Source organism: Pelmatolapia mariae, linkage group LG7 (genome assembly GCF_036321145.2).
Source record: "Pelmatolapia mariae isolate MD_Pm_ZW linkage group LG7, Pm_UMD_F_2, whole genome shotgun sequence".
NCBI classification, from domain to species: Eukaryota; Metazoa; Chordata; class Actinopteri; order Cichliformes; family Cichlidae; genus Pelmatolapia; species Pelmatolapia mariae.
The window spans coordinates 34,535,197-34,556,597 of record NC_086233.1 but is presented as its reverse complement, the minus strand read 5'-3'; the positions used below and the strand labels follow the sequence as shown (position 1 = coordinate 34,556,597).

At 40.9% G+C, this 21,401-nt stretch overlaps 1 protein-coding gene across 1 annotated transcript in view; it reads left to right on the top strand.

The window, feature by feature from the left end:
* Positions 1-6,676: 6,676 nt before the first annotated feature.
* Positions 6,677-21,401, top strand: part of cacna1bb (calcium channel, voltage-dependent, N type, alpha 1B subunit, b) — a 226,641-nt gene continuing 211,916 nt past the window's right edge. The window contains exons 1-3 of the mRNA XM_063478885.1: positions 6,677-7,450; positions 9,510-9,615; positions 14,348-14,487. Of these exons, the coding sequence (XP_063334955.1) occupies positions 7,173-7,450; positions 9,510-9,615; positions 14,348-14,487 (524 nt within the window). The 5' untranslated portion in view covers positions 6,677-7,172. The remainder of the gene's footprint in view (positions 7,451-9,509; positions 9,616-14,347; positions 14,488-21,401) is intronic.

The window sequence follows — 21,401 nt, the reverse complement described above, 5'->3', positions numbered from 1 at the left end:
CAGGAAGTGAGTGACTGTGCATCTGCAGGCCTTGTAGGTTTCATAAACTGGCTGATGATTGCTCCCTTCCTGATTACCAGGGTGGACAGCGAAAACAGAGTCGATAATTGAATCAGAGAAATTTCTCCCCGAGCATCGCGGATGGCTGGTCTGATAAGGAGGTTCTTAGCTTGGCAGGACAGGAAGCAGCCTTTCCGCATTCCAAGGTGGCAGAAAGTTTTCTTTTGGTCTTTGGTGCCCCTTCACATGGTGCCATACAGGGCAGCCTCCTGTCAGCAGACCTGCATGAACTGTGTTGCTTTACCGAGCAGCGATGAAGAAAGCCGTTCCTCACTACTCCAGATGGGCAGAAAGACGATCCACCGTGGTTTATGGTACGTAAAACTCTGGATTGCTCACATTCGATGTATTTGTTTGTTTGCCTTCCATATATTTCTTTGCTTTATAACGGCAGTAAATGGTGCGTAAAGGCCTCTAGATTAACTCAAGTGTCAGTAGCTCCTGTTTAAAGTCTCAGAAATGACAAGAAGCTTAACAAACAAATTAACTTTATTTTATTGTAACTGCATGAATACTATGCATTTAAAAAGTATTGATATAGAAGATTGCATTCAGTTCTGAGATGCGTTGTCATTTCGCTGTTCAAAAGCATGTCATGATGCTGTGTCTCGGCCTTAAAGGACCTTTTAATTTAACAGGTCTCTGGAAGTTCTTGGGAATCTTTGCTGTAAAATTGGCTGAGATTATCTTGGGAGATTATGGAAAGTTTGACAAACTTAGTCTACTTTTGTATACAGAGTTTAAGATGTCAGATTTTACAGATTTAAACTTGAGCTTGAAGAATTTGAAACGGCACAAAAAAAGTTATTTTCTTATCATTAAAAAAGGCCCGAGTAGGTGTTACTGAGCCAGGATGCTCAAACAGCTTCAGCTAATATTGTAAACTTTTTTAAAGGTGCTACATAAATCTCATCATTACACATGTAAAGTTAGCATGTTAAATGTTAAAGTTCAGTGAGCTGCTGTCAAGCACGGTGGAGGAGTGGTGATGATCTAAGGCTTGGTGTGCAGTCACAGAAGCTGGGCACCTTTCAGAACTGAAACAAAGTTGTAAAGAAGAAAAAATGGTGCATAATCATTAACATATACACATTTGGTGATATAAATGTGACAGGCCATGACACATACAGCCTTGAAAATTTGCAGTGTGTATTTATATTGTTTTCAACTTTTTTTTCTTTGATTGTTTAAAACAAGCATTTAATAGCATTTTATTGTATTATGATCATTAAAAAAAGTTGAATGAACATAACCCTTTAAAGCCAAGTGAATCTTTTTGTGAGTTTGTGAGTTCTTTTAGACTTCTACATAATCAGTGTGCATTTTTTTCCACCCAAAAGTCAAAATAAAACTGCACGATATATTTTGAAGAAATAAATTGAAAAAAATGCCTGTATATATTCCTGTATAATGTATATATTTCTTTACAATCTGAGGGTTCTTAATGGCAGCCAATGCAGTGAGTCTTAAGCTTTAGAATATTAAACTCATAAACTCTGTCTACTCATCAGAAATAATAAATATCATCCTGTTTACTTGTTTCATGCTCCAGCGGTTCGCTCAGCCACGTTCGGCTCCTGGAGGATGCTCACGATGGGGGCGGAGTACTTAGACACCTGGGCTCGGTCACCTGACAGGAGAGAACGTCCTGAGAAGCTGGTCAGAGAGGACGAGGACGAGGAGGAGGAGGAGGAGGAGGAGCCGGGGCCATCAGATACTGGAGAGCAGGGGGAGTCCTCATGGATATCCGCTGACAAGGACCCAGAACAGAAGTACGAGACTGTTCTGCACCTGGACGGGATGAGTAGACGAGAAATGGGAGATGGTGTCCGGGAGGCCATAAAGAAGCATGACAACCTGAAGAGCACCTCCACTAATCAGAGGTGAGACAGTTTAGGTGTGGCTGGTTGGAACTCATACTGTTGGTAGACTAATCCTGTCACCAAATCCTGTGCCTCTGGATATTTTCCATTTTTTAATTTTTATTTTAACAGCTTTTCCAGCACAAAACTGGACAAACATCTGCTGATTCAATGTTCTAACTACAGCACAAGTGTCTGTAACTCTTATTGCAGTAAATCAGCTAAACCACCAGATGTCTCCTCAGTCATATCTAATGAGTTTGCATCCATGATCAGCATTTCACAGCAACTACTTTAACATGAACCGAATACTTTAGATACAAAAAAGGTAAGAAAAGTCTGAAGTTTTATTGCTAATGGTGAAATGTTGTCTCATGTTCATGAATAAACGGCACCATGCAGTTTAGCTTTAAAATGAAGTGTACTCAGGCTGAAAAGGCAACACCTTCCTTTATAAAATCTGTTGCAATACAGTGACAAAGGTTAAATTTATGAAATAAGATAAGTTTATTTATCCCCAAAGTTGTGAAATTCCTGTGTTACAGAAGCTAAAACATTAAATGTAGTCTATAAAACCTTAAAAAATGTATAAAGGTAAAAATAAAAAGAAAGAAAGAAAGAAATTACATAACTAAACAAATACTTAGATGAAGCAAAGGTAATACTAACATTGGAGCTCATTTACATAATGAAGAAAAACAAGAAAAAGATGCCCAGTAAGAAAATGAAAATCATGAAATCCATTAAAAATTCTATTTAAAGCATTATATGGGTGGCTGTAGCTCAGGTGGCAGAGGAGGTCAGCCACTAATCAGAAGGTCGGTGGTTCGATCCCAGGCTGTCTCCTGGCTGCATGCCAAATATCCTTGGGCAAGATACTAACCCCATGTTTGCCTACTGGTGGTGGTCAGAGGGCCCGGTGGCGCCAGTGTCTGGCAGCCTCGCCTGTCAGTGCGCCCCAGGGCAGCTGTGGCTACAATGTAGCTTGCCATCACCAGTGTGTGTGTGTGAATGGGTGGATGACTGAATGTAGTGTAAAGCGCTTTGGGGTCCTTAGGGACTGAGTAAAGCGCTATACAAATGCAGGCCATTTACCATTTATATAATACAAGAAACTTGCATAAGAAACTTGCAGAAACTAAAGCATAATATGTATATAAAAAATTTAATAAAGCAACATGAAAATGAATATAAAATGACACACTAAACAAATATGAGATTACATTAAAGTCATACCAGAGTGTAAAGTGATTGTAGATTTTGTTTGTTTGGCTAATGTGAATTATGTGGACACATGTTTTGTGTTCCAGTGTCTACATAATTTTGGTTTACACCCACTTTTTACGTTATTAGCACCTATAATGTCTAATCGGCCAATCATGTGGCAGCAGCTCAAGAAGACTTCCTGAAGTTGAAACTGAACATCAGAATGGGGAACAAAGGAGATTTCAGTGACTGTGAGCGTGATATGGTTGTTGGTTGTTGGACTGAGTGTTTTAGAACCTGCTGATCTGCTGGGATTTTGCCACACAACCATCTCTAGGGTTTACAGAGAATGGTCTAAAAAAAGAGAAAATTTCCAGTGAGCGACAGTTCTCTGGGTTAAAATACAGAGCTGCTACGTAGATGTCAGAGGAGAAAGATCACACTGCTCCGAGAAGGTGGAAATGCTACAACCAATGTTTGCAGAAGAGCGTCTCCGAATGCATAACATGTGAAACCCTGCAGCAGATAGACTAAAGAAGCAGAAGACCAGACCAGGTGCACTCCTGGCAGCTAAGAAGTGGAAACTAAGACCACATGGGCTCACCATGATTGGATGGCAGAAGATTACAACAATGTTGCCCGGTGTGATGAGCTTCAATTTGTCCTGCAATGTTCAGATGATAGAACCAAAATCTGACATGAACAACATAAAAGCATACATCCATCCTGCCTTGTATCAGCAGACTGCTGGTGGTGTAATGCTGTGAGGGATATTTTCTTGGCACACTTTAGGGCTCATTAGTACCAACTGAACATCGCTTAAACACCACATGCTACCTGAAGGATAAACACAAAGGAACTATAGAGAAACAAGCCGTTAACAATCATCTGTTTGCTTTAAAAAGACACCGGTACAACAAGTCTTCTATGAATATTAATAGGAGGTGACTCACATGAAGCTGAAGTAATGACATGCAGTAAAACAGGAAACTGGATTCAGACTACTTTAATATTCAGACTCATTAATACTGTCGTAGAAAATGATGAATGAAAGAAAATACACTTACAGATCTAAGTGGCAAAGCAGATTCAGTTTCCAAATCTAATTTGAAAAGCATAACCATCGTCTCCGGTAAGTGGCACACATAAAACGGCAATTAATGTTCATCTCTGCAGACTCCTGCCTGATTTATAGCGGTCTGAATCACGGTAGCAGCCACTGTCCTTCCTATAACAACTAACTACCAGCAGCTCATTAAAATGATCACGCATGCAGAAAACGAAACGAAACAATACAAAACAATGGTGGAAGCATGAACATCTATAAAGCTCATCACATATGTAAGCCCAGCTAGAAGAATAGGAAACGTTACCATGTGAAAAGCAAAAAGAGAGAGGGAGGAGACAACATCACGCGTGTGTCTGTGAGGATGTTTATACTTTAGTTGTGGCTCTTTGGTGTAGTGGTTAACACATCTGCCATGCATGTGAAATATCCCCATGCTCAGCTCTGGCAGGACACACGACCCAGCTTCAAAGGCGCATGAGCTAGCGTCTCAGTCCTAGCCCCGGAAAAATGGGAAAACTGCATCAGGAAGGGGATCAAATCTGGCAACCCCCTAAAAATAATAAAGCACTTTAAAGCTTGTAGTTAAGTTTTAACTGACATCCAGTGCCCCCACATTCTGTACACACATGCTGTGTGTAAATAATAAATAAACAATAAAAGTCTGAGCATGCGGTCAGGTTGAAAAAAGGCCCATCAAACATTTATGTAACTTAATGAAAGACGTTTGAGAGCGCATACCTCTGCCAAGGCCAGTGATTTATCTTGCGAGTGAATTAAAAACTCCTGAATGGAAACTCAGATCTGTATCCAACAGGCACATCCACAAAAACCTAAGCACCACATAGCTGAAGCACAGTTACTATGCTCCATCAATCTCTGAACTTAAACATTAACAGTCCTGTGAGTCTCTCTGCTCCATCTTAAAAGGTACTTTTTGTAATTACCCACTCTGCGGAATTTAATTCAAACCTTCAACAGCAGGGGGCAGCACTTTACCAGTTTGTATGTTGAGATTTTTTCACTTTCCGTTCTTTTAACTTTGTAAATTTCTTATTGGCCCTATGCCCGTTTTCTCAGGGGACTTCAAAATTTTAAATAAGAATGTTTTTACGGACTTATGTGGTTAAATAGAGTCACATATTGCTGTATAAAGTGGTATTGCATAAAAGTACAGTCCAGTCTTAGTTTAATTTTAGTCGATACCTCTCCTGCTGGGGTCACCCGAGGGAAAACGGTCGCTGGAGATGGGAACCAGGTGTACGATCACTCAGTTAGTTGCTGTCTTCAAAACAAATGTTAAAAATCTGAGAGTGATTGCAATTGTTTGGAGACAGGTTTCCTCCCGTCATGCGACACGTGCAATCAAAATAATCACCCAAAGGTTGAAAGCGCTGCATGCTCAGCCTTAGTCACCCCATGCACCTGCATTTGGTTGTGATGTTTAATAGGCAACCACAGATTTTTAAAAATCTATTTATTTATTTTTACTGCTGTCGAGTGACCGAGCCATTCGACACAGTACATTGATGTTTTGGATTCAAAGCTATTCTTTTGGTAGCTAAACAAATTTACAATAAGTACCTTTGAAAATCAAATATAAGTCATAGTAATAAATAAAGAAATAATTCAATATAAGCAAATAAGCTGAAAGTACTTTAGGTCAGGTTTAATGTGCTAGTTTAATTAATTTAGTTCATGAAGTGCAGACAGAAAAGGTTTCATGAAAACTGGATTTACAGATTTTACACAACGTTGCTGACAGACAAACAGGAACAAAAGCATAAAGAAAACAAATTTTTTTTTTTTAAAAAACAGGAAACTATCATATGCACAAATACACACTGTGTGGGGTAAAATGTGCTTAAAAATAAAAGATGTCAGTTAGGTACAATAATGTTGCAAAGTTTCTGAAACGTTGAGTCTCTGTGTTTCTCCAATAAATAAATAACTGATGGATTGAATGAATGAAAGAATGAACAAACTGTTTTTTGGTCTTTTGTTTAACTGGATTATCTTTGTCTTCTTTTAGGAGATCTGATGTTGTTTTTGGATCTGAACTTCTAAAGTGTTCACATCATTTTCAGCACCTCTGTAGATTCCGTTCATCTTAATTTAACATATATTCAGCTTCTAGTGAATTCCTTTTTATTTATTTTTTGTTAGCTCTAACATGGTTACTCTAACCACGGTCTGAATGTGGATACTTGCGCAACCTGTTTTGCAGTGTGAGATGTTAAAGGTGGATCTTAACCTCGTCTTTCATAAGCATTAATCTTCTCTCATTGGTGCCAAAAGGGAAATGTTCGAGCCTCAGGGCTTTTCTGAACTTCATTATAACCTGCCAGCAGACGGTGAGCGCGTCTGTGCGCTCCAGTCACTGATAGGCTCGTTCTGGTCACATGCGCTCTTCCTTATTCCACCGAGGACTTGGTATAAAACCTACAGCCCCTCATGCAGGGAGCGACCAAACAGAAATCAGAGGACTAATACTCCTGCTGGATTTGCTTGTTTTATTGTTGCTGTCGGCTGGGGAAAAGCCGCAAAAACGGATTTTCTTTTTCCACCTGGTATTTTTTTTTTTTGACCGCCTGACATTTCAACTGGTGTTTGGAGACGATGCTGACAGGATTTGAGACTGAGACAGGATGTTCTGATCTTATTTCAGCCTGATTTTTCTCCACTTTGAGCTGTAATGGATGCAACAGCCTCAACGGAGTGATTTACATCGGAAGTGCTTTGCGGCTCGAAAACTTTAACATTTTAAATTTCGCCGAAGATGAATGAATGGAAAGGATCAAGAGAGCGTGGTTTTCAGTGAGGCCACCTTTTATCTGTTATTTCCCAAACGCGGCGCTTTCTCCTCACACTAACGCTGAGCAGTGGTTTGTATGAAGCGTGTTTGTTGTGATGCTTCTCCCCTCCATTTCCACTGACACCACTTTGGATTTCCCCTTTTGGATCTGTGCGTTTCCAGAATGGCTCGCTTCGCAGAAGATCTACCCACCCGCTATGGAGGAAGCGCAGGCGGCGGAGGGAGAGGTGGACCGGGCGCTGGGAGAGGAGGCGCCCGGGGTGGTGGCGCTCCCGGTGGGCAGAGGATGTACAAGCAGTCGATGGCCCAGAGAGCCCGGACGATGGCCATCTACAACCCGAACCCTGTCAAACAAAACTGCTTCACCGTCAACCGCTCCCTCTTCATCTTCCGCGAGGACAACCTCATCAGGAAGTATGCAAAGCGAATAACAGAGTGGCCATATCCTTCCTGACGCACAGAGCAGGTGCATCTGTAGCCTAGAGGCACAGTGGTTGAAAAGCAGAGCCACACCACCGCCTGCAGGCCTGTTTGCCAAGCTATTAAGTTTAGATGTGGATTATCTTCTCTAGTGTTGAATGTGCAGCTATTTACGCCCGTGGAGTAGCCGCTAACACACTGTCCCCTCTTTATCCCCCTCCGCGCAACGCTGGCTACACCTGTCGCCCCGCTTCTTATCTCCCTTCAACATGACACAAAGCTGTTCTCTGAACAGCAGCGGGCAGTGAAAAGACTTCACATCCGCCTATTGTGCTGCCTCTTTTATTACCCCCACCTTCCCGGCGCCCACATATATACCGAGAAGTTATTTTATCAGTATGTCAGCTGTAAACTGCTCGCTGGGCACTGACAGCGGTGGTTAATCACGATCAAACATCGCTATTGATCCGCACAGCTACGAGTCAATGAAGAGATGCGTGCGTAAAAGGGGCGATGTGGCTTGCGCTTAACCGCCCTAGTGTCCCCGTGCTCTCCTACACTGTATTGAGTGTTTGGGGGGGGGGGGGGGGGGGGCAGAAGCGCAGTTTACTTTAAGTAGAAAACAGAGAGCGCTCGTTCAGGATAGCAGCACGCCTCGTTGTCTTAGTCGGGAGCCCTCTCCATGGTGCTGAACTCGCCCACGCTCCCCGCTCCACGCCGTTTATTCCACACTGCAAAAAAAAAGAAAAAAAAAGAAAAAGAAAAGGAAAAAAAAAGTCCTCTTCGAGGAGTCGTGGTCACTTTTATAATCGCAGTTTGCTCTCTTAAAATTAGCGAAAGACTTGATCATCAGCAGCGTGTTTCTGAGTCTTTCATTCATTTAAAAAAAAAAAAAAAATCTCAAGAAATAATCTCATCTCCCCCGATTTTAAGACTCAGTTTCATCCCCCCCTAAAGTAGGTTTGTAGCTGTTTTAATGATGTTAAACGTTAAAAACGTTTTAGAGAGTTACAGGTGTAATAATAATAATAATCTCATTTTCACATTTTTTCATATATATAATGCAACATTAACTTTTAAAATGTAAAAAAAAAAAAAAAAGCTAAACTGATATCTGCATCTAAACAACAGGCATGAGTTTTGCTGCTGAGGGTTTAAATTCTATTTTCTGATCACATTCAGGTTTTATTTGTGTGAAGGGGAAAAAAAGTACACCTGGAGAACAAAAAAGAATCAGCCATCATCTGACAAAGATTCAGGTTTTAACTTGGTGGCTTGTTACTCCTGGTTGTGCCAGAAACACCCAAACATTTTTTTTTTCATATTTTAATGTCTCTTAAAGACTCCACTGTAGGTTATAAGCTCAGAGAGAGGTTATATATTTCTGTGTTGAAATTGTTTAGTCTGGGAAGCCACAGGGCTTGTGTGATGAACATGACCAGACAGCTGGATCTGCTCTGTGGGCGACAATGAGGACAACATTAGCTCTAATCAAATAACAGCATTTATCAGTTTGTCCGTGCCCTCTATGGGCTAATATGAAGCGGAACCTCTGATATTCCACTGGACAAGATAATAAAATAATCACCGCGTTCACACTCATTCCTGAAATATTCAGGATAAGTAAAGCAGCTCAGTATTTTTATCCATATCTTTGCTGTTATGATTATCAGCTTCCAATTCCCTTGTGATTCATGGACCCTCAATAGGCACTGACCCTCAGGGCAGTGACTGAGTGAAAATGAATGACAGAATGAAGTGGTCAACCATCTGGAAGGATCATGAGCACAAGTATAGGATGCTTTCTTTCCACAAAAGGCCTTCAACCAGAGCGTGATGGAAAATTTATGCTTAGTTGGACAGAATGCATCTAAATTCAAGTTTAGCACAGGAGCATGCAGGATCATTTCTGTGCAACCGCCATGAATCTGCTTCCTTATTCCATCAGAATAGATGAGTTACAAAAATGTGATGTTTATTCATCAGTATAAAGTAGTTTATCAGTGCTAAGAAGGTTTTCAGACATACTGAAATGAAATACATGTGACATCATTTATAACTGCTCCTTAACTCTGCACACTCCATTTGAGTACATGATCCTGGCCACAATTATCGCCAACTGCATCGTCTTGGCCCTGGAGCAGCATCTACCCGCCGGTGACAAGACGCCCATGTCAGAGCGCCTGGTAAGTCCATCTCTTTAAGGTCGCATCGCTCACGCGTTGATTTTCTGTCCCTTCCCTGGAGGTGTCAGATTTACAAAAATATTGGGCAACACTTTATTTTAAGTGCACACATTTACTAATTGCTAATTATTCGACACTTATTAATCTCCAGTTTTCTGCTTATTGGTTTTATGTATTTATGCATGCTCAGTATGGGCCTTTCATGGCACTACTATAATCCTTATTAACAAATAACATTCTTGTGGTAAACATCAAAAGTGATTCCTTCACTTGTATTTGACACTTTAATAACCTCCTTCACACTTTCGAAATTCACCATGGCACACTACTACTGCAGTTAGCAGCTCCTCTTCTTATTGAGAGGCACAGTTTCCAGTCAGATTCAGTGAAAGAACAAATTCACTAAAAGTGGCAATATGTTAAATTGAGGAAAGTAACACCCACAGTGAGATAGTTCTGCAATCATGGTGGAAAAAAAGAGAAATTAAATCACGAGTGAGAAACTCAGCAGTTCCCTATAGCCTTAGGAGGAGCAGTGCAGGTTTATGGAAACTGAGCTGTATCAGAAAACAGCGATAACCAATGTTTTCAAAATGCAACAGTTAGTCCTTGTTGAAAGACAGAGCAAGACGGATTGGATTAGAAACAAATACATCAGAGGGACAGCTCGGGCTGAGCAGTTTGGAGAAGGAAGAGGGGCAAGGCTAAGATGGTTTGGATGTACAGATGAGGGAGAGTGGAAATCAAAGGGTGTTGAAGATTGAGCTGCCAGGCAAGAGGAAAAGAAAAAGACCACAGAGGAGGGTCACATATGTAGTGAAGGAGGACATGCGGAGTGTTGGTGTGACAGAGGAGGCAAACGGCCTGCTGTGATGAACCCTAAAGTGAGCATCCCAGAAGGAAAGGTAGAAAAATGCTGAAATAATGTATCCTACTGAACATCAAAAATGGTTATCAGGTGGTTATTGATTAAAACAAAGCTCTTCACTATGGTCTAATAAATGATCCTGCACAATAAGCTATCAATAAGAGTAACCAACTAGTTAATTAGCATCTTACCAAATATTGATCTGCACTTGCTTAATTACTTTTGTTCATTTGGTGTGTTTAGCTGTGATTGGTTGTTTCCCCCCCCTTTTTCTTCTTCTTCTTCTTCCTCATCCTATCACAACTCCTGCTGCCATTCTCACATATGCAATTTAAACCAGCATTTGAACTCTGACGGTCACGTCGCACCGCTGACCAGTCAAAAGAGACACGAGAAACAAAAGAGACTGCTGCACAGTGAGGTCAAGTGTGATATATGCCGGGGACAGTAATTGTGCATGCATAGCTGCATGCTCCAGCACTTTGTTCCTCTTGAGTTTGAGGGTGCTGTGGCCGAGGGGAATTTAGCCTTAAAAATAGCAAGGCAAAGAGTGCTACGAAGAGCAACAGCTTGATGTGGAAAAAGTCAATGAATTCCTCACATATTCAACCACCTTGCTGCTGTTGATGGTCGTGATGCTAATTCAGCAGCAAAGACGCGCACGAGGAAGTGATTAGAGTGGTTACACAAAGAAGGAAAACAAGCATCCTCTCGCTGCCTCCTCCACCTCGAGGATGTAATGCAACAAGATGCCTTTTAATTAGAACAAGGGATCAGGTTTTTCTTTTTTTGTTGTTTATGAAGCTCTGTCAATAGACCAGCAGGCATGCTGTAAGTGGAAGTGATGATAGAAGCTATTCAGTGAGAGTACTTCACATCCATTGCAGGGCTTTAATGCCATGATCCACAGAGGATTCTTTAGCTGTTTTCAGAAGGCTTTTTTATGATTCCCAAAATTCCTACCGCTATGTATGTAAAGATTTCAATTTCTTTGTGTATGATTATTGTCTCATCCAACATATCTATATCATGTGCTCACTGTACTCACTCAGGGGGTATAGAAAAGGTCACCCTTCTTATAGTGCATGGGCCTGTCACACTGCTTTTATGTGATTATTTATGTTGGAGGCTGGGTGAGGCTGGGGGTTGGGGGCACTGTCTGTCAGCTTGTAGCATGCTGGGAGCAAGAGAGAGAGAGAGATACAAAAAATGGAGGGGGGAGAGAAGGCAAAGTGTAGGCGTGAGATATCCTCTGCTCGTGCCCTGTGCGTCGCTTCAGGCTCTCTGAGATATTAATGGGGAGGCAAAGGCAAAGAGTGTCCTGCCACACAGGCCAGAGCTAGCTCCTTTACTTGCAGCACAGCCCAGGGTTAGCTCAACCACGTAGTGCAAATTATTCCGCTGTGACCCAGAGCTGCTTGTTTGACATGGTTAGAGAGTAGTGCAGTGCTCAAATAAACTGCCCAGTCATACGTGTTGCCATGTGAGTGCAAACATTTGGCCCGTGTCGGAGCACGTTCTCATCCCAGGCGTCCGTTACAGCCATTCTGCAACAGCAGCGTTAGATGCCAGGAGATAATAGCCGTCTCCTAAAGTTCAGTGCGTGTCCTGTTTGGGAACTTTGTGCTTCCCAGTTTGATTTGCTTTGTTTTCACTTGCTGATTCATTTCCTTTTCCTTCACTTTGTACTTACACTTATTTTGTGAAAGTAGAAGGCTAAACTGCGTGGTGAGGTTTAGGAAAAAGTCATAGTGTTGTGACTTATACAGCCTGCTTTCATCTTAAGAGGGCCGGACCAGTGAAACGGCCCTTTCTGTTCATCTAAAGGAGTTTAACAGTTCACGGTGTTGTAGCATTTAATCCCTGAGATATCTTATGAGAAAAAGGAAGTCCAATGTCAACATTACCTCTCGTTTTTTTTCACATGACATTGACATGCTGCCGTATGAAAGAAATAAATCTTTCAGCATTTCTAGCAAGCTGGCCTTATGTTTGACACCCCTAGTTTAGGTTAATAATACACAGCATTTAATGAAGCATGCTGAAAAATGAAGTGCATTTACGTGTGACATTAAGTTGCTATTTACAAACATGTATAATTGACCAGCTGGATGTGAAACCAGTGAGACTATGGTTATAACCCAGCACGTCATGACCTCGTGTCTGTGAGATTCCAGCAGCTGTGACAGAATGGCAGCATTTGACACCCAGGAAATAAGAATGGGCTGTCACGCCACGGGGCCTCTTAAATGCCTTTCCATTTGCTCCAATGTGTTCTGACCACTGGCCCTATTTGTTGGTCCAACTGACTTTTTGGCCCTGCTATCTCCAATTATTGTAATTGCTCCTGCCTGCCAGTGCGATGCTTCATTTTTGTGCTCCTCTTGTTGCTCTAAGCACCAGTTTGACTGTCCAAATGCTCCAGTTTTTGGTACTTCTGGCTGACACCTTGAAAACCTGGTTGGTTGCTTATATTTTCCCATGACACATGAGCAGGGCATTTGAACAGTCCGAGCTCTTTTCTGGTTGGGTCAAGCTCTTCCCTGGAAGTTTCTAATGCTATGCTTGTGCCCAACTAACCTTCAACGGCTGTCTATAAAAGACTTACGTAACTTAAAAGTCTTTAATCTGAGGTCTTATACCTGAATTTTTTCTCATGGTTAGCAGGGGGCAGCTCTGTAGATATCTATGGAAAAATGGCTCAGCTGCTCATTTCATGATTCATGATCTCAGTAAACACCTTTCTGATGTGGTTGTTGCTTCAATAGCTGGTTGTAAGTCTTAGTTAACATATCAGGATGTTTCTTTTTGTAAATTTTCATCACAATAAGAGTAGAGACAAAGAACAAGGCCGTGCTTTCTAGCAGCTTCATAAGTCACAAGTCAAAACTGTATGAGAGTTTCTCAGCGAGATCCATCCATCTCTTATGTCTGGCTCCAAATCACCATGCAAACCATTCAATGACATTATAGTGGCTACATCCGTCTTTTATATACAGTCTGTGGTTAGGATCCTAAGAAGCTGCCTTTCATTTGCTTTGTATTTTACACAATAAGGGCAAATAAAGCACTCAGACTCCTTTCAGTTGGATCTGATTCTTTATTAGGAACCTCAAATGCTACACGAGTACTTTAAGTGACCTTCTGGTCAGTCCCCACCTCACCTTTTCCTCTTTCTGCCCATCTACCAACATAATTGCAGCAAGATTTCCCTTCCCTATTTTTCTCTTATGTCATACAAGAAATGGCCAAGTGCCTTTGCTGTTGCTGCCCTATCAGGCTAAGTACCTCAAATGCCTCTCTGGTCAGCCTAAGTGGCCATTTCTTAGAGCCAGATACTCTACCTGACCTCTAGTTTTGGTTTTGTTACCTCACTGGTGAGACAGAAAGGCCCTCTATTCCATTTAAAGTGCCCTGTTGCATGGCCTCAGCAGAGGTTGCCCTTTTTTTTGGAGTCACGCAGCACTGATGATATTTAATGTGACATTTTAACAGAACACACAGCTTGTTTAATTTTTTGTTTGCACATGTAGTTGTCTGCATTCAGTTGAAGCTACATTTTTTGTTTGAATGCATTAAATGTGCATGCCTGGGGCGCCATTAATTTACAAAACCCCCATACGATCATCCTGCGTTTGTGGATATTTGTTTTCCCAGTATTTACTGTCTTTTCATCCAAAAGAGAGCTTCACTTCCTGCATTTCTGCTCATGCCGGCACAAAAAGTGAAAGAAGTTTTTTCCCTCTCTTTTATTCACCCCCTGCTCTTTGACTTAATGCTTCAGTAAACACTCTCCTACCTCCAACAAAAAGATATTCTTCTGCTGGTCTCATCCCCTCTCTGATTCTCTCTGTCTTTCTGCAGGACGACACAGAGCCCTACTTTATTGGAATATTCTGTTTTGAGGCCGCCATTAAGATCATCGCCCTGGGCTTCGCATTTCACAAAGGCTCCTACCTCCGCAATGGCTGGAATGTAATGGACTTCGTGGTCGTCCTCACGGGGTGAGTCCCTCGCCCGCTGGGTGTCAGCTGGAGATGGAAACATTGCAGTAAGAGTGGTTTCTTTTGTGCGTATCTGTGAGCACGCTGAGAGGGAGTGTAGTGGAATCACCTCCTTCCAGTTAGATCATCTGCCCACAAGCGTGTCTGTTATTCAACGAGTAACCCGAGCCTGTGAAAGAAGTGAAAGGAGTGCGATGTGAGCATTTGCTGGTTTTAGCCTCTGTCCTTGAGTTCAACACTGTTCCTGGGCAACACCATACGGACGCCATGTCCTCGCAGAGCGGCTTCCATCTTTGTTTCTAACAATTTGAGGTTGCCTTCTTTTGATGTGTGATTTTAGGTGACATTAAGATATATAGTGTAAGCCAGACTGCGGGGCTGACATACCGCCTTAGGGTGTACAATATTCAATATTCTGCATGTTTCACATTTTATATAAGTTTCAGATTTAATTGCATGTCTGCACTGGAAGTTGTTAGCTAAGTGGGGCGCAGTGAGCTCTGTGACACATGCTTTTATTGTTGAAAGCTTTTCTTCCTCTTTTGAGCAGCTCTTGGTGGCTTCTCGGCAGGGAAGCCATTGAGGCTCTAGGCCTTTGCAGGGATGTAATAGCCTGTGTTTCTTATCATCAGAGGGGAGCCATGAAGAGTCAGTGACAGGGAACACGGTCAAGCCAATAGTACTGAGTAGTTACTGTGAGGATTTCAAAGCTTAGGGCAGTACAGTACTCCCTTTTGATGATGTAAGAAGTCCTTACAGTGTAATACAGGAAGAGGGTGTAAGGATATTAAAAAAAATGTTTAACCCTCTGGGGTCCAGGGTATAATTGTCCATTTTTAACTACTTTTGATTTTCCCTCTACATTTCACCTTTAAAAACTTTACCGTGTTTGGTATCATCAGCACAACCTCACGTGTCTGAATTTAGTTATGTTTTCATTTTGACATACTGTATTAACACAATTGATCTAAAATCAGACAAAAAACCCCCATAAAATCAGAGTAGAAAAAGTTATATTTTTTACTGTAACAACCACAAACATGTTTAATGAATCATATTTCATAACTTTAAATGCAAATATAAATTGTCAATTTTAAAATCATATGGACAAGTTTTGCAAACAAAGTTATTTGCAGCCATTTACCTTTTACCTTTTTTTATAACCATTTCAAACTATTTACAGAACAATCAGCTGTTCTGCATTCAATAAGATGCCACACAAATTATTTGTGCCACTCCAAAAAAATAGTTTCTGTCCACTATAAAGGAGAACATCACAGCCTGATACCTGCAGGTCTGACAGCAGCAGGTGTATCACTCATCCTGTTTTTTTTTACCTGGAGACAGCAGTCGCCTCATTGTTCTGACACACAACACAAAACTATCCACAACACTACACACTAACTACACAAGACAACACATTAACTACACACTCCAAACACGCTAAACGTCACAAATCTCTCACATCTCAAAACTCCCTCTCTCTCTTTTTCTGCTCTCTCTCTCTCTCTCTCTCTCTCTCTCTCTCTCTCTCTCTCGCCGTCACTCCTAAAACTTCCCCCTCTTCCTAAACAACCAAATGTCATGTTGCCATATCATTTTTTGATTGGTCGACATGGTGCATTTTTTCACCAACATGAATGGACTGTTTTTTTGTTTTGTTTTTTGTTTTTTTGGTCACATGCAGAGAGTGCTTGCTAGTGCTGTCTTTAGACAGTAAACGTAACGAAACTATTGAGGAAAAAACGCCGCGTATATATTGTTTATCATGACTCTGGTTTTACGTGGCCTATCAACACAATTTAAAAACTGGTATATATCACCTTGTTGCTTTGTCATCTTGAAGTGTGATTGGCTTACCACGACTACTATATTCTTCCTCAGTCAAACAGCAGCACTCATGCGATTGTTTTGCCCCTTAGCTCCAGGTGTTGTGCCAAAAAGTGATCGTCTGCCAGAAAGTGATTGCCGCCCGCGGGAGCGCGCGCAGCTGCTCAAAGCTGTAGCGCACTGATTACTTACAGCTACTTCCGTGCAACTGATATAAGATACTGTAAGCTGAACACAGCTTCAACCGTCTGTTTGTTGAAAAATAGTAACGCGACCGCACCGCATTTTCTTGTTAGTAACGGTAACGGCGTTGTAACGATAGGAGTAGTAATTAGTTAGATTACTCGTTACTGAAAAAAGTAACGCCGTTACTTGTAACGCCATTATTCCCATCACTGAGTGTGAATAATGCAAAGCTGCTCAAACAGAGTTCATGAGTAAAATGTGTTTTGGAGCTGGAAATGAGCAGAATAGATCGACTTGAATTAATGTCCTAACCAACTTCCTGTTTATGGGGCACAATAAAAACTCACAAACTGGCACAATGTAAACAATCGTGTGCCCTGTGGTTAGAGCCACTCAGTGCCAGAATATTTAGTGTTTTTATGAAACACATTTTAAAAAGTTTAACATTTTGCTGTAATTATTCCACCTAAAAGCGAGTAGGATGCAATCTTTCATTAGGGGATTTGGTAATGCAGTAAGAAGTGTATTTCTACCATAAGGACACCCAGATATTCTGGCTGACTAGTGACACTTTGTGATATTTATCCAAACACTGGAGTCCTCTGAGATAACATTGTTATGGTCCTGGCTCTGTTACCCAGTGATTTAGAGGTTTTTTGGTAAATGTATATAAATCTGTTATTCTTGGTTTTCCTTGAGTTTATATTCATGTATCTTTTTTGCTTAGTGCATTAATTCTGTTCTGCCCCCTTTGTGTCAAGTCTCCTTCAGTTTGGTTTCCTGTTTTCCTGGTAGTCCTTGTCCCATGTGTTTAGTGTACTGTTTTACTTTCCCCAGTCTTGTTTTAATCTGAGTTTCAGGTGTGTTCCCACTCCCATATTTGGACCTGTTTCCATACTTCATTAGCCTGTATTCCCCAGTGTAGATTGCTCCTTGTTTCCAGTGTTCCCCATGAGACTTTTGTTTCAACGATTGGTCTGATAATAAACAGCTCACTTCAAGTTCACCTGTACCTGCCTCTATGCATCTGCACTTGTGTCCTCAACTCAACATGAAATCATAGCCTAACAAACATGTTACCCAGTGCTTGGAAAACCCCATCAATGTTGATATTGGAATGCATATGAAAGATAGATGTAGCCACTGTGACTTCACCCATTATTCTGTAAAGTGCCCATCAGTTTTTTAGCATTGTCGCCATTGTAAGCCAGAACTGACTGTGTTAGGATGTTACAGTGGAGTTTTAGGGTCATGGATTGCAAACCTGGAAAGACTCAGATATCAGTAATGTACAGGTAAAATATAAGAAGGTGAACTATGAAAATAGGAGCACAGATTTCTTTGATGGGCTTTGAAGTACAAATCACACAACAAGCCTTTTTTTTGCCAGGTAAAGACAATGAAAATGCTCTCAAATGCATACATTTAAGACAAAATGCAATTTAAAAGGCAGATTTATGGAAAAACTGAATACACAGGTTTGTCATGAAGGTGGAAATGAGTTGTGAATGTTGTAAACAAGTTGGACATTTTAATATGGAAACTGTGGGGAATGACTCACTTTTGGAGCCAGCCTCATGTGGCCATTGGAGGAATTGCAGTTTTTCAAATATGATATTGATCCATGTTGACTGGGTTACTAGTGACTCCCAGGAGGGAACAAATATTTGATTTTTGTCAGGTTAGAGTATCAATACAATGTCCCCAACCAGCAGTCATACAATATTAGAAACGCGCTGATAAATGCCTGTTTTGCTTTAATAAATGCATGCCCAGAGAGATAATGTCCGGCATTCGTACTCTATGAGCTTTTGATTGGACTCCGGTGATAGCTAATGGCTTTTTCAAAATGTCAATAAAGGGAATAAATTGAGCTGGATTTTAAATGGAAACCAGAACAGGGCTGTAAGTGTTGACAGGTGATGATAAAAACACAACAGCTGGAATCAATGCAGGTAAGGAAGGCTCAAATGACCGATTTGGTTCATGCATCTCAGAACAGTTATTCTTTTTCAGTCGTGTCATGCCATAAAGAACACATTTCAGACCTTCTTTTGCCTTCACTTGGCATAGAATCAGGAAAATAGTTAGAATCTATGATCACATTTATTCTCTACCTGCTGTACTTGTTGAGGCAAAGAGTTTCTGTTAGAAGATCAGAGCATACAGAGGCACGTTGACTGGATTAAAAACCACTAGACAGTCAGTCTTCTTCTGTTTTTTAGCAGGTCTCAATGTCATTGGCCACAATATTTAATAATCAGAGTCTCTCAGACTCAGAGCACAACATGTGTTTTTAAAGGTATCCTGCGGTGTAGTACTTTCATTGCTATTTATTAATTATTGACATTTGCAAACCTGTTATGATTGACGCTGAGGAACTGTCTGGTCATCTGGTCATTTTTCACCTGGGAAACATAATTTCCAACCTACAGTGTAAGATAGGTCAGGTGGTTATAACCTGTCCTCAGACTGATCTTATGTGTCCTTATGTATGTTTTTGTTTGTTTGTTTGTTTTTTAAATTCTAAATAGTATAGGGAAATGAGTAATTGCTCAAGACTGTTGAAAAGTACTGCATGTTAGCCATGGTTGACTGTAAAACATTACAATGTTCTGGGACACTAGCTTTAACTTCAGAGACACTTGATGGGATCCTTAACTATCTGCATCTGAAAATGGCAGTGGTGATCACACTTTTGCATTGTATTTTGGTCTTTATGCTTAATAAGCCATAAAGAAGTATGTTTTTTTGCATTTTAAACTTTTATGCACTGATTTCAATCAATAGCTTTTTGTTTACAGTGTATCAAAACCAGCTTTTTATTTGAAGGGCTTTTCTTTGCTCCAGAAACTAAAGCTAGAGAAATGGCTCTTCAGGTTTGTCTACCCGTTGCTGACACAGCTGGATACAAATTAGCCATTATGTTGTGATGTGTGTGTCTCCGTTTGGTTGCCAAGCAACCTCAGTAGATAATGTGCTTCGATGTAATCGGGGGTTTCTGTGTGTGTGTGTGCGCGAGCTTGTGTGTGACACGCTGTTTGTTTTCTGCTTGACACGCCCCTGTGGGACCGGGGTTGGGTTGAGGCGGGGGTGGGGCGGGATGAAGGTGTTCGAACTGAGCCCATATCAATCTGAAATCAATCAGATCACCTCTGGATGGATCACTGGGTCACAGGAGGAGGAATCGGATGAATGATCCTAATGGCAAATGATAGAAGGCTAACCACATGTCCTCAGACATTCACCCCTCTTAGATTAATTTAAGAGGATTAAGTGGATTTTACTGCTCACCTGGGTGTTAAAAAGCCTCTGCTTCACTCTGTGTTGTCAATATAGGGAAGAATTAGTGATCATAATAATACACTCATAAAAATTCCCTGTTAATCAACTAAAAAAACAAAAATCCCTGTTCTACATTTTTGTATGGGCTTATATTATATCAGTTTATTAAGATAAGTCCTAATATTAACTACTTATGTGTTTTTTTTTTCAAGTAAAATCAATCAACTTTATTTCAGTCAGAATCAAATGAAGAGCCGCAAGACGCCCCCAGCTTAGACCAAAGTGGGGCTCAGTGACAAGACACCTGACACTGGTTAGGTCAGCTGAGCCATCATCTGATGTAGGCTTGCGCTGAGATCATGTGATCTGATCATCAGGTTATCAGTTTGTAGCTTAACTTTAGTTTGTGACCTATGTGAACTGATGCTGTGCATGATTTTTTTTTCTTTTTGTTACTTTTACATAACTTTAACAAGTCTCCAACTTCTATTTTGATTTCAAAAACAAACAAACAAACAAAAGAAACTATTGAACTTCTTACTTTTCCACATAACTACAAGGTCATCCACAGTCAGGTGCCTCCCACCTGACTAAAATAGCACTATTTTGTGCAGTGAATTTGTGATCTTTGTGCCTTTAAAATGGTTGCTTCAAAAACAGGGACCAGGTCTTTGACCACTCGCAGCAACTTTGGTCTGCCAAGACAATGATAAAATAGTAATAAGACAAAGTCAGTTACCTGTTCTAAGTGCACAGAATTTCACATTAACTTCTCACATTAACAATCCCGCCAGAACCTCATATGTTTGAAACAGGAAGTCCTCCATAAATGTAGTTTCTGCGGGACATATGGGAAAACAATCAGTTGATTCAAATCTCCTTTAGCAAAGAGATAAATCGCAGATGGCTTACGCTTCTAGGCGCAGGCTTAATAGTTATGCTCCTTGGTCTAGTTTCAAATGAACTCCAGAACAGTTTGTTTATAGTAGGAAAGGTGTAAATTCTCCATGTTATCCACTAGGCCAGAACACATTTTCTTCCTGTGTTTGCTTTTGTTGTTCCCGCTGCAGGCACATCTAACCAATAAGCAGATTAAACATTGTCACATGGTATATAGTGATGCATGGTATTCAGTTTTTTCCAGTGTGAAAGGAAACCAAACCATGAGAAAAAGCTACAAGTTTACAAAGTCATCAAGTGATTGAGACAAGAGCAAATGAACTATACATGTGAAAATGCCCTGAGTGTGACGGTAGATAGACTGATTGTTTGGAAGCAGACTGCCTCCCACCAGGCGACGTGCAGTCGTTTTCTGATTAAAAGCAGGTGCCATGAGGTTGAAGGTGTCACATGTTCAACCTCTTGGTGACCAGTTGGTCACCACAATTACTTGCAGTTGGTCTCTGACAGAAAATTATTTCCAGCTGTACGGAGGTTACCATCCTACTTTTACTATAGTGTAACCAAGCCATTAGAAAATTATTTTGACATGCGGCTGGAAGATGAAGCTAATATCAAAATCTAGGAGAAAGGAAACCTTTAATACGTCTATCCCACATGGTGAGACCTATGCTTTTTGAATATTTGTCCAGTAAATTATCAGAAAACTGAAA